The following is a 22,069-nucleotide window of genomic DNA, read 5'->3' on the forward strand; positions in this document are numbered from 1 at the left end:
CACTGTTAACCGCCATTCAGAATTGGGTATAGTAAATTAGCATTGTGGTAACTCTAGTCACACAGAAACACAACACCAGATATCCATTTGTTAACAAAATTTCTAAATCTTTATTTGCCTGACCTGAATGGAAAATGTTTAAAAAAGATTGGCATGGTTACTTCTTTAACCTGCTGTTGGATCAGGAGACAAACTTAATTTGAGCCAAAGGAGGCAACAGCATCTTACTTGAAAGCATGATGCTAACTTGGACATCAGTGCACACAAACTTAACATTTGTAGATAGTTCTCACTTAGCAATAATTTGTTCAGTAAATGTTTGACATGATGATGGCGCTGAATTAGGAGACTTACAACCAGTCCTTGAAGTTGTGCCTGTTGCAACATCCCCACAACTTGGGAGCTTGGCAACCAGTGCATATTTATGAAGTCGCAGTGTCCCATGGTCATGTGATTATCATTTGCAACATTCACTGCTAGCTTCTGATAGGCCAAATCAATGGGAAAGCTGGCAGGAAATTGCAAGCCATGGTCACATGACATTTTGCTTAATGACTACATGAAATTTGCTTAATGACAGGAACTGCCAGAAGTGACATCATAAATTGGTAAAGTCATGTGCTCTCTCGCTTTATGCCTGTGTTGCTTAGCAACAGAGTTTGCAGTCCCAATTACTATTGTTAACAGAGAACTATCTGTACTTCCATCTTTGTACTTGAGTGGCTACTAGTGATGCAGCTAAGAATAATTTAAAATAGACTGAGCAGAGACAATAAGAAAATCGATTTCACTGACTGCGACAATATAAAATTTAAATGACTATGCCATTTACAACAAACTAACCATCTCCCTTCATTTGTTTTAAAGATAAAATCAACTGCATCCAATTAAAACAAATAAACACAGAACACCACAACAGAAAAATCCAAAATCTGATCTCATAAAGGAATATATAGAGCTTAGTAGAAGTTTTAACAATGAAGGCATACTTCGTATGGTTTTATGTTTGATTCCTGGCATCATCAGACAGAGCATCATGGAAACAATATACTTTTTTGATCCTATAAGAATACTCTTAAAAATCTCCAATGTTTCAATTTTTAGAAAGGTTTAAAAAAATGATCAACCATAGCATGATGAACAGTGGAAATGACTGATGAATTAATGTAACTCTGTTATTAGGAAAAGTAACATGATTTGGTAAAATATCTCCATTGTAATAGTAGAAGCTGGAAACTAAGTGGTCAGAGATTTGGGATAGATGGTGATAGATGACTGCCTGACCTAGCATATCATTAAAATGTAAAAAAAATGGTACCTTTGATTTAAGCTAAAAATTTTGGAAGAAGAAAGCAGCTTAATGGCACTTGACCATCAAGTACTGTAAACCATTCCTGCAAAAAGCAAGAATAACTCAGTGAGTACACTCCATCTATCACAGGCTTTGAAACACAAACTGGAAAAAACCCAGGAACACTGTGAGATATTTAAGGGGACTTCTCTAACTGATACCCTGCAGATGCATTGAGGCTTCCTATCTGGAGAATACCAGGTCACAGAATATTGATTAGCAAGACAAAGGAAATCTGGCAACCTAGAGAAGCCAATTTAAATGAAAATATGCTGAGAGTTCTAAAGAGGATAGTTCTTTAAGACAGGGGGAAATGTGGCATTTTTGCTAGAAATTAAGTGGATTTTCTTGAGTTGAAACCCTGCAACATGTGCAGGGAAGGCAAGGGGGTCAAAATGGGAACAATATTATTGCATGAGTCCCATTTTTTTGTGTGTTCTTTGTAACACTGCACAAATGCCACCAAAAGGGTGAAAATGGCAATCACAGCACTGCTGTCGTCATTCTGAACAAAACAGGAAGATCATTATATTAAGAGCAGACAAAAGGGTTGGAAAATATTCCTTTTGTGGGTACGATGCGGGCGGAACGCTGATGGCGATCCACGATCGTTCTGACTGCTTCCTATCTCAAATTGCAGTCAGATCTTGCCACTGAGAGCAATTTAGGGATTCTAGCAAAACGGAGTTTTTGAAAACTATCCAAACCTCGAAGTTGTTCCTGCTCCGGCCAAGGAAAGCTGCCTATCGAACCAAAGGCTGAGCTAAAACTGGGGAATGCTAGCGAGGAGTCAGGAAGGAGTAAGAGCATCCTAACAATTAAACCCAGCCTATCCGAGCAGAGACTAAGCACCTCCCTCACTCTCTGGATGCTCGGAGTAGCTCAATGGAGAAATAGTATATTATCTACTCTGCCCACAAATCTCTTTGAAAGAACAGCTATTTAAAATAAAACAAAATCTAAAAAGCTGGCCTAATAAAGACACAAAAATCAACATCAAACAATAATTAGAGATAGTTTCAGAACTCTTAGCAACAAATACACAAGTAAACAATTCAAGGAGTTATTTTTATCTTCCTTAGGAAAATCATCAACATCTTGAGGTCTTGCGATCTAGTTTTATAGCTGTTTCATGCAATACAAGAAATATTATTTTAAAAAGATCAGAGTGAGTTTGAAGGGCTGTGGGTCTTGTACGGATTGTGATTTGAGGAGGATTGTGGAATTGTTTCCAGATGCAGAGGAGAATGTAAAGTTGAGGATAAGTAAGTTTACAGGTAGTCTTCGACTTATGCCCACAATTGAGCCCAAAATTTATATTGCTAAATAAAACAGTCAAGTGACTTTTGTCCCATTTTACAACCTTTCTTGCCATAGTTGTTAAGTGAAACACTGCAGTTGTTAAGTTACTGACATGGTTGTTAAGTGAACTTGGCTTCCCCATTGACTTTCCTTGTCAGAAGATCACAAAAGGTCATCACATCATCCCAGGGACACTGCAACCATGGTAAATATGTGTCAGTTGCCAAGCATCCGAATTTTGTTCATGTGACCATGGGGATGGTGCAATCATCGTAAGTGTAAAAACCAGTCATAAGTCACTTTTTCAGTGCTGTTGTACCTATGAATGGTGACTAAATGAACTGTTGTAAGTCAAGGACTACCTTTATAGGAATTGAAGGGAATGTAGTTGCCTTCTGTAACCCCTAGTTGACAACATTGAGGCAGAGATTGAGAGTTGGAACAGAAGTGTTATAAAGAGCGATCAGGAATCATGGTAGGCAGCAGAAGATTTGATGGGATATGGTGCCACAATTAGGGAAGAGAGTTAGTTACTTGAAACAAATTCTCACTTTCAGCCACTCTGTCTTCCTCCTATTTTGCCAGGTTCTCAGAAGTATTTTGAGCTATTGTGGTATCTGTCATAACCTACCAACAAACTAAAACATTTTTCTCTATATTGTCTTTAAGGCATTAAAACTAGATGTTGCTGCAATTTCTTCTTAGTGAATCAGAAATTGGCCTGCCACCAGAAAGGTACAAAACACAATAGGTACAACTTACCTATTCCTGTCTGGGAATTCCCTTTACAGATTTCCCATGTACTTGGAAGCATCTCCAATGAAATGCTGGAATACCAAGCAGGCCAGGTTTCGAGGCTGTCTTTAGAAATTTTCCTCCAGGTGTTTCCAAACTCTAAGGCTGTGATGGCGAACCTATGGCACGCATGCCGGAAGTGGCACACAGAGCCATTTCTGTCGGCAAGCAAGAGGTTGCCCGTAAGAGCCCCACTGCACATGCGTGCGTGCCCGCCAGCCAGTGGATTGTCAGGTAGCTGCCGTGCATGCATGGGGGAGACACTCTCACAGGAGACGTGCATGCATGCACAGGGAGCACATGGGGGATCGCACGGGCATGCACAGAAACATGCAGCACAGGGGGTTGCGTGCGCATGCGCAAAGGCACACGGTGCATGCACAGGGAGTCGTGCGTGCATTGCATCATGGGTGCAGGCATGCGACATGGAAAAGTTTAGCCAACATTGTTCTAAGGCATGATATCATTTAAATGATGGCATCAAGTTTGTGAGAATCACTTCAAAGTGAAGTGTGCCTTACTTTAGTTTGGTATCAGATAAAGCTGCTTTCCAAGTTGAATTGTTTAAATGAATTGTTTTATTTGTGCAGTAAGATAACAGATTCTAATAAGGTTTTCTTTTTTTCCCCTTTCTTTCTTTTTTGTATACAATTATCTGGACATGCTGCCAAAGAGCAACATATATTAGAAGAGGAAGGGAAGGGAGCTGGTTTTAGTTTGACAGTGGAGCCACAATATAGCTATAGCAGTAGTACTTTTCAAACTGTTATTCAACTCTCACATCAGTACAGAATCGTTCAGATATCAAGATGGATTTACACAAAAAGGTAATTCATATACATGCCTACTCTTTCTGGTTTCTCCTACAGCCTCAAACCTACTCAGGCTTTTCAAGGATTAAAGTTTACCTAGACTTCACTGTAAAGAAAGAAAAGGATTACTTTTTTTATCCTATTATTGTGATGGGTGTGAGTAATTTTACCCTGAAAGTGCTTTGCAAATATTCACAGTGGGCATTTGAGGTTCTCCACAATAACCCATGGGATCAAATTAAAGGAACCCCTTAAGCACTCAAGACAGTTTTACTGGACTGCACAGTGCCAATGCAATAGCATGGAAAAATATTTCTTCTTTATACTGACACAGAAATAAGCTAAGCTCTTAAGCTGATTCCTCACACTTGTCTGGAGTTTTCTCCCATCTGCATTCTCACTATTATCTTACTAAAGGTATTCCTCCACTTATGACCACAACTGGGGGCAGAATTTCTGTTGTTCAGTGGGTCAAACCCAATGTTATCTCCTTTTTCACATGGTGGTTAAGCAAATCACTATAATTGTTAAGTAAAACATGCAGTCATTAAGCGAATTCAGTTTCCCCCACTAACTTTGCTTATCAAAAACCAAGTGAGAGGCTGCAAATAGTGATCACATGACCCCAGGATATTGCAACAGTTGTAAATACACGCCAGTTGCCAAGCACCCAAATTTTGATCATGTGACTGCAAGGAATGTTGCAATGGTCGTGAGTGCAAGGACTAGTCATAAGTCACTTTTTTTCAGTGCCATTATAAATTCAAAAGTTGCTGAACAAACGGTAGTACTTTGGGGAGTATCTTATATTACATCACCACACCCCCCAACCTCTTGCTATATAGAAGAGCCAAATAAATTCTAATTAGTGACAATAATTACATCAACTGATATATTACTCTGAGTCATTTCTGAATTCCATAATGAAATCAGGACTGTTGGGAGAATCAGATATGCAGACAGGGAACTTTCAAAGTATTCTTATACCCAGGATCCATTAAGGGATCCATCTTTTTAGACCATTATGCTCTTATGAAGGAGCACTGCAATAATAAATCCACATTTCATTAATATTTTATAACCAGAACATGAGATTGGATACAAAATCCTTTGCACCACTGATGTCCTATGTTACTATGCCCCCCCCCCTCCCCAAATGTATTGGTTAATTAAGTGACAAACATAAGAATTCAGAGATGCACCAGAAAAAGAGTATCTTGTTATTACTTTATGACTGTCACAAAAGCTATTGTCTGAATGCTGTATTTGTATACCTGTGCAGGTGTGTAGCTCCAACATTTTTCCTGGTATTATGCATGTGCACATGCACACAAAGAAAATCAGGGACAACATTCAAAGCAGCCATATGCTTTGTTTTAATACTTCAAAGAGAAATGTTTCATTCATATAATACACCTTGCAAGACATCTCTTTTGTACATTTTTCATAGCCCTATTCAATAGTATAATAATAGCATACAGTCACAAGCATAGTCTGTTTTGCTCATTAAGTAAGATGCTTGGTATATGAGAGCTGTGAATATTTAAAAATCAACAGGAAGACATACTTGAATAGCCTGATTTCTGCATTTTTCTCCTTTTCCTCTAACACAGGCTGTTTCTTAGTTTTGTTTGCTTAATAGAATTTTTCCCCAAATATTTTGTTTGCTTATTCACCCTTAGGTTGCCAAGTGCAAAGTTTCTCTTTTTAAAAAGCCATACAGTTATAAATGAGAAAATTTTCTTGTAAACAACAGTGCAAAGTACAGTATATAAACTTATTTAGGTTAACAGAGTTAGTAAAATAGAGATATATGCATTACATAATAAATATTTATTATAATGTTTTAAAGCACTTTGTTCCTATGTCTATTTTTAAAGGAACTTTCTGATCTTAAGGAAGCATAGCACCTTCTGGCTGATCATTAAAAAAAGTGATCTTTTTCAGACTTCTATGAAAGCCTGAAAAAAAAGATGCCACTGGTTTAAGAAATCCACTCATTACAGTTCAGGCAAGTCTTAAAACAGTACCTTTTTTTTCAGGCCTGCCCAGCAGCCTAACAGAGATTGGACTCTTTAATGAATAGCCAAGAGGTGTGATGCCTGTAGTCATCAGGGCCTCCGACTGTTTTCAAAGAATGTGCAGTGCTACTGGATAGAACAATTCCATGCTAAATATACACCAAAAGAATCTAATGAAAGTAGGAACAGAAGCCCATTAATACCTTGAGTTTAATTACTGCTTCTTTAGTTTGATTCTCTCTATTCACATAACAAGCAATGAACCTTTAGGGGCATTATCATTTTTCTATTGGGTTATATATCTTTTCTCCTCAAATTGTCACCTAAAAAGTAGCTGGAAGTGCATTTACTGCACTTCCCTCCCTCCCTCCCTCTTATATTTCTAACATAAATTCATAGTACAAGAACTAAGAAAATGTTACTATACCATGACACCTTATGCATATTTAAACATAGCCAGATAAGCTGTCATTAACTTCAAATGGTAATCTGAACTCACTACATAAAACATGATGTGTATGTTAAGAGGCAACTGAAAATACCATGGAACAGAATGAGGAAAAAAATGGAATCAAATCTGACCATGAACAAAAGCAAGGGGAGGGGGATTAATAGAGTCAAGTACAGTAACATTAACTGGTAAATTTACTAACCATAGATTCAAACTGTGATTTACACAAGGACATGATTACATTCAGAACTGTCTTCACTGAAGAACTACCTAAGGGGTAACTGTACTAAAAGTAAATCAGTATTCCCATTCTGATATTCTCCAAAAATTGGAATGGAAGCCTAATATTTCTACATATGTGGAATATTGTGGAAAATAAGTAATAAGTAAATCCGTAAATCTAGAAAACTATAGAAATCTAGAAAACTATATAAAATTATTTCTAGTTTACAATTTTTCAAAAGAAACTGCTAACCATATCACTGCAATCAAATAAAAGAATATATATTAAAAGCAAGGCAGTACACTGTTTCTTCCAAATAAAAAGGCCAAAGTTAAAAACAGGTAGACAGATTACATAAATATGCATTACACATTTAAAAGAAAAAAACACACAGTATAACTTAAGCAAATGCATTCAGTTTGGTTAATTTACCAAAACATTATTCATCTATGTGTCCTATTATTAATTAGCTAACTTAAAACTGTCATTTTGGCAAAAAACATTATTCAAAATAAAAAAAGAATTCCACTGTATTCTCTTCCAAGGAACATACAAAATAAATTTCTATTTTTAAAGTATAGTAGCGAAATAAAATTGTACTTCAACAAACATGAGACACTGTACTTAATTGTTAACTAATGTAATCTGAAGAACAATGCTATTGTGGTGGAAGAAAAATTAGGATGAAATGAAATAAAGAAATTGTATAGCTATGAAATATATATATTACATACACTCATCTTATAGTTATTTACTTAAATACACAAATTGGTAAAATGAATAATTGACTTTTAGAGTTAATTTTTTAAAAAAGCAAGAGGCAACTGAACTTTCTGGTTATTCTTTGAAGATGTTTCACTTCTCATCCAAGAAGCTTCTTCAGCTCTGATTTCTTTGAAAATGTTTTGCGAAATGGAACATCTTCAAAGAAAAACCTGAAAGTCCAGTTACCTCTTTGGGACAACCATGGCCTGGATGACTAAGAATCTCCATAGACACTGAGGGATAAGAAAGTAGATTAATATAGGTGAAGAAAGAAGAGATCACAATGGGCTACTTGCTTAAGTATTGATTCCAGTTCTGCTTTAGAGAATCCAAAAATAGCTTTAAAAATCACTATCAATTGCCATACTGATTCCTAATTCATCTTTTCCTCACTTCTATACAATAGAAAGAGAATCTTATAGAATTTTTGAAAGCAACTCCTTCCAACTGGCGAATGACTGCTGGAAAGTATCCACGTGTCTTTTGGGAGGCAACAGGTCTATTCCGAGGACACAACTGTTCCCAAATATAAATATGTCTGGTTGGGCCCATTCTTAAACATGTTCAAGTTCTAATTAGTTTTTATCATTGAATTCTGGGTAAAACTTGAAGGGAATAGGAATCCAATTATACTATTATGGCTCATATTGCAAATTTGGGGAATAATTTTATGTTTTTCTATATTTTCTTATATAATTTATTTGACAATAAGATATAATGTTTGGCAGCTGGTTATATTGTAAAAGTCTCAATTCACTAGATAAGATGTACATATACCTATTATAAGGAATACAACATTAGCTATTCTTTTATTTTTTAGATTGAATGAAATTTACTCCTTATCATTATGTGTAACTCCTCCTAATAAGAAAAACTCATACCTTGATCATCCTAGAAAGGTCTCCAGCATCTGCTAATTCCAGCACAATGTTTAGTTCATTGTCTTCAATAAATGATGCATAATATTTGATTACATTGGGGTGGTTCAATTGCTAGGAAAACAAAATTATTTCAGTCTACAGACTACTATTCACAAATACAATAAACAAGTAGTAAAAATGATAACATATATGCTCTGCCATTTAAATCTCCCCAAGTGGGAAAATAACTTTTCTTATTTTATAATTAAAACATCATTTTCATATTCATTATTTCCATACTTGCCAGGTTTAAAAACACTTGAAGAACCCCAAGTTACAAGTCAGTGCAATCCTTGTTAAGAGAGCCAAAGTAAACCAAACTCTTTTCAGGATCTTTTCCTTTTTTATTATAAAAGAGGAATCTATTTCTATTTTGTTTTTAAATTTTAATTATATTTATAGTACTTATTATAATATATAAAATGTATTTTGTTTTAAATATATAATACAATTATAATAAAAATAAATATGTTTTATTTATAGAGCCAGTTTAGCATAGTGGTTAAAGGCACTAGGAGAGTGAGTTTAAGCCTTGCTTTAGGCACAAAGCCAGTTCATGAGTTTGGGCCGATCATTTTCTCTCAGACTTAGCAAGAATGGCAAACTATTTTTGAAAGACTTTAAGAAACCAGCAGGGATTTATTTTATTTATTTATTTGATTTGCCAATTGTTTACAAGATAATAAGTATAAGTGTATACATAGTTGTGAATACATGAAATTGATACATATAAGAAAAATAAAAGAAGAATAAGAGAAACAATAGGACAGGGACGGTAGGCACGTTGGTGCGCTTATGCACGCCCCCTACAGACCTCTTAGGAAAGGGGTGAGGTCAATAGTAGACAGTCTAAGGTTAAAGTTTTTGGGGTTTGGGGAAGAAACTACAGAGTCGGGATTTGTTCAAGTAGTCACTAGGATTCAAGATCTGCATATATTAACAGAATAAAAATAACTGCTTATGACAATTAGGAAATAGGTTTTCTCTATGTTGAAACCTGCTCTGTGCAAGGATCTATACTCTGCCAATGCCCAATGTTTTTTGTAAAAATTCCACTTTTTTTCCTGACAGTGGCTGATTCCAATACCAACTCTAGCGAATGTTTTCAATGGTAGCATCATATTAAAACAATACATAAAATAATTTAAAACCTAAAAATGTTAGCTTTTCTAGTGCAAAGTTTGAGGTATCATTTCAAGCATGCTGCAGAAGAAACTTTTGAAAAGATAAAGTTATGGACAGGTTAATGTACATGTGTACAGACAGTCTTTGATTTTATGACTGTAATTATGGACATAAGTCATGCTGATTGTTAAGTGAGTTACCGCAGGACTATACCCAATTTTACGACCTTTTTTGCGGTGGTTCGTTATACAGATGTGGTAGTCATAAAGCAAAAACCATAGTCATTAAGCACACCCGTTATCTGAAAATTTGCATATTTTTTTTTGCTGAAAACTGAAATGCGGGGGGGGGGGTTGCAAAAAAAACCCAACACCATGGTAAATACATGATCATGGGACGCTGCAAATACAATAATCATAAATGTGGTCAGTTGCAAAATGTGATCATATGACCATGGGGGAAGTGACCTAGCCACCAAGATTTCAATGAGCCATGAGTAGCCTGGGGGAAGTGTGCCAAAATTTTGCATGGTCGCTAAATGACCAGATATAAGTTAAGGGCTATCTGTATCAATAAAAAAATATAATAAAAATATAATTATATATGTAAATATAATAACTAAAACATAGGTTACATATCTAATTTTTTAAAATCAGATGTTATAATAAACATTTTTAAAACAAGCAACAGCTTTTTCCCTCTAGCAAACACTAACTGCTATTAGACAGATTTTAGAAACATTTTAAAAATAAAGCAAAATGGAAACCTATTACTTTACAAGCTTTGACAACAAAAAATACAGTAATTGGTTCAAGTGTAATACAATATATATATTCTCTGTTATGCATTTTGCTTTTTGTGAATATGTTTATGTTCCTTTACGCCTTTATCACCACCCATATAACAAATACATTTCAAAGTAAGGGAAGGCGGTAGAAAAAGGTAGCATGTTAAAAAAAAAAAAAGAACTCTATAACCCATGGGTAAACAACTGATTTTATTTAAAATTACAGGTAACTTAAAATAAATTTTAAGTTATATTTTAATTTAAAATATAGCATATAATCTATTACCCTGTGGAGTTGAGACCCCCCCAATTTATAAAATGTGTATGTTTAAATTAATTTCTAGATAAGAGCCAAATTAGTCTATAGAGAAAAGTAACAAAAATTCATATTAAATCTTTGGATTAAAGGTTGGATCAATTTATTATTTGGTAAAGTTCTTAAACTATGGCTCACTTCATCACATATATCTGTTGTAAAGTAAGAGGCAAGACCTATTTAGTCACAGTTTTAAGTAACTGGAAGACTTTTGGTGCTTTTTCATGATTCATTCTCCTTCCCCAAGGAAGGAAGTCACTAGGCCAGATATAGTCTGCTTCAAATTCCACAGATGAATGTGAATCTGACATAAAATTTTAATTCAAACTGACCTATTGACTATTCAGTGAAGCTCTAAGCTAAGATAGCTTGCTATTCACATGTAATAACATGCCCAAAATTACCTATATCCGATAACTCATTGCTTCTTTTGTTATCAAAATTGTAATGCCAGAATATATCCATTCCAGAAAAGAAAAGAAAATTACCTTAAGGAGATCAATTTCCTTAATACAGTCAGCACGTGCCTTTGCATCCATTAAATCAAATATCTTTTAAAGAAAATAAAGGAAAAAAATTACAAAGTGATAATACATTTACAAGAAATATGTGTTCGATGCTTTCTCGTTAACTGAAAACATGCAAGATAAGAGCAACCCATTGCATCAAGAACAAATTCTCATGTAGTGAGCCATGAGATATACATTACACAAATTAAATTAAAGCTTCATGGAAGTGCAAGATACAAATTCGTGAGACAGCACAAATCTTTGCAGCACCTCAGCATGAATTGCTGTTCCAGCTCTGCCTCTTTCACAGCAGGAGGGGTGAATAATTCTGCCCAGCATTTCTGAATCAATGGATCATTCAACCACAGTGATGCAGCAAAAACACGTGTTCTTAAAGGAAAATCCTGGAGTCAGTGCTCTATGATCTCTTCCCATTCATGAGAGATGTTCAGAAACTCACATTACATTCTATCACAAAAATTTCTATACACTGTCAGTGTAAACTCTCCAAAATCATTAAGGAAAGTGCCTGGAATTTTAATTCATATTTCATTGCCTGACATTTCAGAAACACAGAAACACTGTCAAGTACAAATTATGAAATGTGACATTCATGTTCTAAAAGCATTTGGGATTATTAAATAGTGACATAATTCTGCCGCTGGTTTTCAATTATCCTATTTCATGTAAGGAAATTTTTTAAGATTGACTTTAAAGGCCTAACTTGGTGGCTCTTGTAAATAAGGGTCAAAGGCAGCAGTAGCATCTACAGTCTTTGGGCAAAACAAGAAACACATGATAATGACGCCAAGTGGAAAAAGTCAATTCTCATACATCTGTATGGAGTCATAATTTTTCTACTTCTTGGGTTTGTTTTTAAACTACATTAAGACTACTTAGTGCCTATACTGCTTTTTATGTGTTTTTATCCAAAATCACAGAAATTATGCTGCCAGTTGCTGCAACTGCTGACAGGGCTCTAAGGGCAAATTATCCATTCCTGGTCTAAAACTAACTTTCATGATAATGATTAGAAATGTATTTTTTATATAAATGTGAAGCAACAAGGAAAAAAAACTAGAAAGGTTGGAGGAAATGCAAAATATGCAACTCGTTTTCAACATTATTCCTTTAGTTATTAACTACATTGGTTTGTTCATAAGAATATGTTCACTTTAAAAATTAAAAAGCACTCTTTGCTCAGATAATTGTAAACCTACTGTTTGAATTTACTTTGAGTATTTTTAATTTTTGTTATAAAGGAACTACAGCTTATTTTAAAAATATCATTTTGTTTTTCCTATTTTAGGAAAAGCAAGCAGACAAAAATATGTTAAAAACATCAGCAAACAACATCACATTAAAACAAAGAGACATATTTTTTAAAGAAATACAGGGAGCACTAACTGATAGAGGTGGATTAAACCAAAGCTTAAAATACTCATTTTACCACATGAAGCACTGCATAATCTATTTTAATTTCTGACTCTATTATTTTCTACTTCTTTCATAAAATGTATCTATACAATATTAAGAAGAAACTTTATAACCTTTCTCTTGTTAATTTGATTTAGTGTGAAAATTCCAAATATAGACCTACTTTCTTCTCATCTTAATTACTTCATAAGTATTTAAAAAAAATTAGGACATATTCATAATATTTTTTTAATCTGACAGAACAAACAAAAAAGACCCTGTAGCTTTTTTAAAAAAAAATCCAAATATTTCCTTTTTTCCCCATTGCTTTAATCAAGAATCTAAAAAGCCAAATATCTTCATAATTAGTTTCAGCATAGGACCATCTAATTCATTTTGCTATTTTGGTGTATGCATAAATTATAATAATGCACAGAGCATTTACTGATATAAGGATCCTTAAGTTCTTTTAAAAAATAGCAATGATAAATTTAGTGTTCCCCTTACATCGTAATTTTTCTTGACAAAGATTCTTGTCAGGTTCCAACAATCAAGAAAGATACATAGTTACACTTCCAAGCAGATTTGTTAATTGTTCCACACCTATAAATAGAATCTTGTCAAACTAAAGCAGACTATTATCTACAGGAAGCATATTCCGGGAACTATTGGGGAGGGTTATCTTCACCCTCTTTCCACCCACAAAACTACCTAAAGAATTCTCTCTTCTTCCTCTGGAATGCACCCCTCCATCCTGGGAATCCAGACTACATTCCAGCACAGATTCCTCCTTAGCCATAAGTAATCAAGGACAATATTATTCCAACTGTTCTCTCCTTCTGACTCCATTCCCATTTCTTCTACCCTCAACAAGTGTATGTTTTATTTCATTTTCTAACTGTTACAAGATCAGGAATACCATGCGTACACATTCAATCCTTAAAACTAAAGGAGTAAAACAGAAAGAATACAAGTTCAAAAGACAAGAGTAACTGCATTCAGTACTGAGCAATCATTAACTTTTGGGGTAACAAATCTATCCACATATTTTAAACTTTAATGTATTGCTTCTTATATATATATATTTTTTAAATACCGTGTTTCTCACAAAATAAGGCCGGGCCTTTTCTTTTTTTTGACCCCTGAAAAAACGGCAAGGCCATCTTTTCGGGGGTGACTTAATTTCCTCCCTCACCTAGAGCGGCCCATATGCATGTATCTTGCCGCGAAGCCGCTTCTATCGGCCGATGAAAGTTCCCCGAAGGCAGAGTCCCCAGCTGCTTCGGGGCGTGGCGTGGCTGCTCGTGTCCCCTTGCCATTAGGCAGTGTCTTTCGGGCTATGGGAGCTCCCCAAGTGCAGTCACCAGCCACTTCGATCGGCCGGTAGTAGCGGCCTCGGGGTGAGCGCGCACACACACAGTCCCCTCGCCGCGAGGCCGCTTCTATCGGCCGACAAAAGCTCCCCGAAGGCAGAGTCCCCAGCCGCTTTGGGGCATGGCTGCCCATGTCCCCTCGCCTTTAGGCAGTCTCTTTTGGGCGATGGAAGCTCCCCAAGTGCAGTCACCAGCCACTTCGATCGGCCGATAGAAGCGGCCTCACGGCGAGGGGAGTGTGTGTGTGTGCGCTCGCCCCAAGGCCGCTACTACCGGCCGATCAAAGTGGCTGGTGACTGCACTTGAAGAGCTTCCATCGCTCGAAAGAGACTGCCTAAAGGCGAGGGGACACGGGCAGCCACACCACGCCCTGAAGCGGCTGGGGACTCTGCCTTCAGGGAGCTTCTATTGGCTGATGTTCTATTGGTAGATCAGGGTATTCTAGCCTAGGCTACCTGCAGGGCACTCCTAAAGGCAAGTTTTCTCCCCCCCGCCCTTCTCCCCCATTTCTCTTCACCTCGTGTAGTTCTAACGAATGATGTGAGAAATGGCAGGGAAACGCATGGTTTAAATAGGCCTAAATTTTGGGGGTGAGGCTTAATTTCATCTCATGCCTAGAAATCATGCTGGGCCTTCCTATTGGTGGAGGCTGTATTGTTGGAGAAACATGGTATCTTTATTAGGTTTCAAAAACAAATATTTAAATACAAACTAACATGAAAGGAAAAGGAGAATGGGTTAGGAGAATGTGATTTATAGGATAAGGTAAACAGCGATGGAAAAAATACATCATATTCTTTATATTGTAAACTATTTTAAGAATGCTCCAGCATAGGGTACACACACAAACACGCACACAATACCGGTGTTTTTTTTTAAATACCTTTCACCTCATAACAATACATTAAAATGTCAATAAGAATGTTCTTTTTAATTTCCAGAAATCTTAAACAAATTGTATTTCAGAAATAGGAAATTTCTGATTACTGAAAAGGCATTAGGGTGATGTAGGACTCAGAATCAACTTTCAATATTCAACTGTCGTCTTTATTTTTTCCCTTGCATAGCCTGATGCATCTAACAGAAAATATTATAAATATATTTTAAGCCATTTTAACTGTTAAAAAAATAACAAGTTTTGATTTTAATTTATCACCTTCATACATTACAAATTCTATGATGATAGAAAACACCACCTCTAATTTGGAAGTTATGACTCAGGAAGGAGAATGAGTAATTTTGCAGTACAATAGTAGGATATATCAGCCGAATGGAATGTGAAAATTAAAGCTTGACAAATGGAAAGGGGGAGTATGTTCAGGTTTTTTTTTTAATGCAAACTGAAAAGGAGGTTAATATAAATGAAAACCATATAAGTATAGATGTAAGCTTCAGGTTTACAAGTGAGCACATATAGTACCTGTAGTTACTGTAGGCCTTTGGACAAGAATGCAAACTTTTTTGTCTTAGAACACTTTGGCACCAAAATTCTAAGATTTGGCACATATAGCCAGCTTTCAAAGATTTGACTGCCTCTGAGAAGATCTAATGGACACACATCACTATTATTTCCCAAGGAAAAATCTCTAAGTTGTTGAGCTATGCTTTATCTTTAGCATTTCACATCTGATTCTCGCTCTTTCAAATCTATTTGTACACAATTTTCTCTCTAGCTTCTTGGTCCATCACTTTAAAAAAATGGGGAGTCAGATTTGTTCAAATAAACTCAATGAAGACTGAATGGGAGGGATCATGCAAGAGAAGCTTCCAAAAGCTTTTTGAAGTTGAAATTTTATTTTCTCTGTTAGGCAACTTCTGAACAGCCCCAATGATAAGCTAAGTAATAAAAGGTATGAAGTTCATGACAACTCTCAGTACCCTCTGGCAGGAAAATGCCATTAATGAGATATAAAACTACTCTCTTCTACCCCATGGTCTTGAACAGTTACTCTCATTCTTCTTTTGGTTAAAAAAACCAGCAGTGGCAAACTCTAATTCATTTTGAATTAGTATCCATAACGTAATAACATAAAGGAATGACACCCAAATAATCCATTGACAATCATAATAGTCCAAAGAATCAAAGAAAGTTAGAAAGAAACAGTTATCTGCTTTGCAATGTTAAATAATGTTTAATTGGTTAATGTTTCATTATGTCAAATACTAAAGTAAAATAGATATTTGATTATCATCTATTAATACATGATTTCTAAGAGGTCCTGAATTTACTCCAGTGTCTTCTCGCTTTCAAAACTGTGATGCAATATTAATTAAACAAATTATTTTATTATTTGTTAACACCTAAGTCTTATGTTGTACAAATTATACAACATGGAGTTTACAAATAGATTATAGAAAACAACTTGAAAAAGTAACTTTTCTTCACAAAGTAGAACAATCTTAATTTCATCTACCCAACTTGAAAGATATAGCTATGCACATCAGTTCATAAAAGGTAAATTACTAAAAGGCAAAAGCATCTTGCAGAATTCCCACAAATTCCAATATGATGCTAAGAAAACTGCAGGCACCCACTGTTTTGCCCACTTCTCTTATCTGAACCTTCTCCCCAGCATAGCAGAATTCCTTATAAAATCTACAGCCTTGAAACAGATGTTGGAGGAGATGTTGCATGGTTTGCAAGTTCTGCACCAGCACTCAAAGAAAGCAGGTAAAAGGAGTTTATTTTATTTATTTCTTAAATTTATATGGCCGCCCAACTCACACAGTGACTGAAAGGTCTAGAGGAAAATAAAGAGGTGCAGCCAAACCAAGCCCAACATTGGGAAGGTGCAAGGGCTTTACCTACTGCCCATTAGTTAAGAAGAAAAAGAGAAGATATGGGGGGGGGGGAGGGAATTTAAAGACAAACCAGGGTTTGTAAAAGTTAAAACACTGTTGTATACTGGTTAATAGTAGCAGTATAATAAACATTGCATATTATAGCACAGAACTACAAGTTATAGAGTATAATAATAAAATAAAGAATGGAGAACAATGCATAGCTGAAACAGAGTATAGAAGACAACAGACGTAAAAAGATTTTGTAAAGTATATTTGTGTGTTTCAATTTTGTTTCTTGGATATTTTTCCAAAATAAGACATCATCCCATTCCTTATAGGGAGAGATGAAATCCGAGTTGTCCAGGGTTTAGTACTTTTGATGGGACTTTTGAGCTTGAATCAATCACATTTGGGTATAGTTTAAAAAGAACCTGTGACAAAGTGATTTTTCCCATTTAGATAGCATCTAATGAATATTAGATCCTACGGGTATCTGAATTATCATTACTAAGTGGTGTTTCAATCCAGACTGATGTACATTGGCTTATTAGCCCATTGCAATTATTTCATTCTAATGACTGTACGTAAATCTGTTAGTCAGCAGTAATGGACTCCTCTTAATGTTTATTTTACAATAATTCTTGATTATCTGAGTGGTGGAAAAGAGGCATGCTAAGGACATTCTAGTCTAACTGGAAGAGTCTGTGAATTGCTTCCATGCATGCAATTCTTTTTTCACAGCAAGACATATGCCCTGCTGCATACAAGTTTGCCATTTATGTACTAGATGTACTAAGATCCCTATCAATATAGTTCCTGCATACACACCCTTAGCTTTTAGTGCCTATAATCCTACTGGGGCAAGCAACAGCGGAAACGACACTAAACAAACAGAGAAGCCAAAGAGAGCAGAGACAGACTTGCTTGCTCTTGGGATGAGAGTCAGCAAATTGGAGTGTGAAAATAGACAGGGAGGCTCCAACACACACACACACACCCCACCTAAGTGGGTGAGAGTCAGCTGCAGATTGGTGGGGGTTGGGTGAATGATGGGATTTGGGAAGATTATTGTATTGGTAGCAGGTGGGATAGTCAGACTTGTTTTTTGAGCTGCAACTGAATCTTAGTTGGGTGTTGTATCTGACACTGTTGGATTATGAAGGAGGCTAGGGAGTCAGGGAGTGAGAAGAGGACAATGGAAACAATGGAAAAGGAGAAGTATAGTAAAAGTTGGAGGTAAGTCAGTCCAAGGTAGGAGAGGTTAGAAATTTGGCATCGTTCTATACTTCAGGTCACCTACACTATGTTATTTTTTGAATCAGATATCCAAAATACTGAGTCTCTAGGCTCATATCAAGGCTTTTGATCACCTAGTCTCTTTGTAGTAAGTTTAATCTCATCTGTAATGAAGTTGAACACAAGAGGGCAGCCTTGGTGTGTGCACCAAAATCTGGCAAGTTAATGATAAAGCAGTATTCGCTGTACTTGTCTGGCTAGGTTTTAAGTGGTACTTTAAAAAGTCATGACCTTAGGATTGGTGCTTAAAATCATGACCCTAAGACAGGAGTAGAAATCGCAAGCTGTGTGTCCAAGAGTTGGGAGGACCGCTATTCTTCACGTTGTTGAGTGTTGAGGCCATACTTGTGAAGTTGGATCAGGGACTGAACAAGTTGGGGTTGCTGCTATTGTGCATTCCCCCATATGTACAACACCTTCTCTTTCCAACTGCATGATCTCACTACAGGGGTGGTTATGGAATCACATAAACTATCTATCTGTCCTGAGTGAGTTTAATGTCTTCTGTGTGAAATTATTCATTAATCTATTCTTGTTAAACCCTTAAGGAAATGTTGGGTGGAAAGACCTGATTTGTGTAACTTGCAACTGTTTGCCTGACTGCTTCATGGGAAAAATTAGTAAAAAGCCAAGTAGATAGAATTTGATAAGGTGACAGAGGCATCTTCCAATGTTGGGGCGGGACTTTGAATTTGAGGAAATTGACAGGCCTCTTTGTGAGTCGTCTCTGTCACAGGTAGATTAAACTACCTAGGCATAAGTAGCTATCACCAGGTGATAGGCACGTGAGAAGCAGCATGATTTTGAGAGAGGAGATAGTTTCAGCAGCTTTGAAGGAGGCATTTGCTAGTCTACCTGCTGTTCAAGAGACCTGCCTAAATCCATTTTGACTTGTGATCTACAATCCTATCTCCAACCTTCCCTTTGGTGGGAAAGTTTTGAGGATAAAAGGTATTGCAAGGAGACATCAGTATTCAGGCATACGTTTTGGGTGATAGAAATGGCCCTGGTTGTTTTCATGAATAACTTGAGATTTGGATGGAGGAATCTGGGTGGAAAGAGCATGGTCATCTTTGTCTTGCTGTCTCAGTTCTTCAAATGTTTTGACCATGACATTCTAGACCATTGACAGTACTGGGATTTGGGAGCATTATTTTATGATTCTGCTCCTATTTGAATGGACAAGTCTAATCATTGCTGGTATTATGGGAGTCAGTCTATGCTTGGTTCTCTCCCCACTCTATGCAACCACAAAGTCAAGATGAAGTATTATCAATATATACATCTGAGGCCAATGAAGGATACTAGAATCTCTTGATTAGATGCTTGGAGACTGTTCTAGTCCTTTTTTTAGGCATAGCTGATTGATTTTGAGCCAGTTATTCTCTCTGAACACAAACTACATCATAGAGTTGTTGTGCGGAAAATAATAAAAGTATTGAATATGGTCCCATTGATCAAACCACAAATAAAAATTAAATAAAAATGCCATTAGAAAACAAGCACAAAAAGAGGGCACTTGTCCCCCTCTTCTCTTTTTCTAGTCCTCAGGCAGCACAGAAAAGTGTAAAACATGAAATTCAAATGTCATTTTTCATGCAACTGATTACTAAGGCAAAGGGATTCAGCATTTCCTGGGATCAAAGACTGGAAAAATTTGAGCTTAAGAACTAAAATCAAATTGCTTTCTCAACAGGTTTACTTTCTCTGATTATTTGAATCATTGGGGGGGGGGGGTAGGTGGCACGATGATTACAATGCAGTATTGCAGTATTGCAGGCTAATTCTGCTGGCTGCCAGCAGATCCAGACTGACTTCCAAGATTGGCAAAATGAGGATGCAGATTGTTGAGGGCAATATGCTGACTCTGTAAACTATGTGGAGATGGCTGTAAAGTACTGTGAAGTGGTATATAAGCCTAGGTGCTAGTTGTCAGCGTTCTAGGGAACCTCCATTCCAATCAGTAACTCCGAGACAAGCATAATCTCAAAAGTACCTTTATTAGAATAGCACCTGGTACATCTGTGGAATTCCAAAACTAAAAGTTTCCCGGACTTCCCACAATGTCCCAAATTACAAACCATCCCCTTTCTCTCTCATCATCACATGAACCAATCCCAAAGTAGGTTCCTTTTTCCCTGCGCCACACTCTTTCACCTTGAACTAACAAAAGAATTCTACTTTGTCTACTAAGAGCTACTCAATTAAAATCACCCCCTCCCACTTTCTCAAGGTATGTGGCAGCAATGAATAAGGATTTCAAAGCTGACACTAGTGCTATTACAGATGACTGTTCCGATAGTGACAAATGCATTACTGTGTCTTTCACTCATCATTCTACAAATACAATTGCATTGTGAACAGTATTATTGTATGAATGAAGGCAAATATACGTGTCCCACGATAATGTTGCAGGATCCAATCTGAGTATTACCGGTAGTCCTTGACTTACAAGAGTTTGTTTAGTGACCATTCGGAGTTACAACAGCACTGAAAAAAGTGACTTATGACCATTTTTCACACTTATGACCATTGCAACATCCCCCAGTCATGTCATTTACATTTGGCTGGTTGACAACCGGTTCATATTTATGACAGCTGTAGTGTCCCTGGGTCATGTGATCTCCTTTTTGTGACCTTCTGACCACAAAATCAATGGGGAAAGCCAGATTCACTGAACAATAGCATTATTAATTTAACAACTGCAGTGATAACAAATACGGCAAGTAAAGTCGCACAATGGGGGAAAACTCACTTAACCAATTTCCCACGTAGCAACATAAATTGTGGGCTCAATTGTGGTTGTAAGTCGAGGACTACCTGTATTGCATTTCTCTTCTAAAACCTTACCATAACTAATACATGTAAAAACATTCCTATATAAATACATATTTCCTTCCCATTAGAACGTTTTATGTGTATCTTAATGGGACCCTGGAAGGGCCCATGTGATTTCTAATGCTTTAATATTAAAAGCTGAGAATCACTGTCCTAGAGAAACCTTCGCAGCAGAGCAAGGACCACTTTGTGGAGGTTTAAATCTTGTCTTCTCAGCACTTCCATCTGCCTTATAACAGCAGAATTGTCAGGAAATAATTGGGGGGTTTACCTTTTCTTTGCTGCACGCATGGGAGTTTTATGCCTCAGCTGAGCAGCCTGGGGTGCAGGAAAGGTTTGAAACTTCTCCTGAGGATCTATTTCCCAGTGCCTTCTCTAGAGGTTGCGGAATGACTATATTCAGCCTGTCACTTCAGTTATGACTTTAGGCTATCGCTCTGGCCTCTGGACTTGCCCTCTTCATTGCTTTCAGGTCATTTCTGACTTTTCCAGCAGCTTCAACATATTACCAGATTCCAGCTTTGTGAACCTGAGAGATCTTACTTCTGCAGCTGAGTTTCTTCACGCAAAGTTGGAGAAACTTCCTCATCCTTTAGGATCTCTAATACAAATCAGGCCCAAAGCAAACATGGATAGAAGCTATTCAGAAGCAATTAAAAGCACAAATGAATGCTTATTCTGTTATACTACAAGCAGTTGGGGAGGGAGAGGTATTATTTTTGGCAAAACCACAAATCATTTTTAATTTTTATTAATCTCCAAGCCACTGTGGCTTTATCTGGGATTATGAAAAAGAGATAAAATTACTTACATGTGCTTAAATGCAATTTGTTTAGCCTCCAAAGCACACACACAGAGAACAGACCTATTCTGGTGAGGAACTTGTGATGTGTTAAGTTGCTGGGATATTAGGATTTTGATCAAAGTGAACAGACTGTTTGAAGAATGTAAGCCAGTGATGACTAATACCAATACACTGTGTCTT

The 22,069-nt window shown here is 36.5% G+C and overlaps 1 protein-coding gene across 4 annotated transcripts in view; it reads right to left on the reverse strand.

Annotated features, from left to right (window-relative positions):
- NEK7 (NIMA related kinase 7) overlaps positions 1 to 22,069 on the reverse strand; it is a 63,515-nt gene that overhangs the window by 23,628 nt on the left and 17,818 nt on the right. For all 4 annotated transcript variants that reach the window (XM_026671736.2, XM_026671735.2, XM_087960782.1 and 1 more), the window contains 2 exons: positions 11,357 to 11,419; positions 8,602 to 8,712 (listed from right to left, as the gene is read on the reverse strand). In XM_026671736.2, the coding sequence (XP_026527521.1) occupies positions 8,602 to 8,712; positions 11,357 to 11,419 (174 nt within the window). The remainder of the gene's footprint in view (positions 1 to 8,601; positions 8,713 to 11,356; positions 11,420 to 22,069) is intronic.

This window comes from Notechis scutatus, chromosome 3 (genome assembly GCF_049901735.1).
Source record: "Notechis scutatus isolate UNSWTSFEM ecotype Mainland chromosome 3, rNotScu1.2, whole genome shotgun sequence".
In the NCBI taxonomy this organism is placed as follows: Eukaryota; Metazoa; Chordata; class Lepidosauria; order Squamata; family Elapidae; genus Notechis; species Notechis scutatus.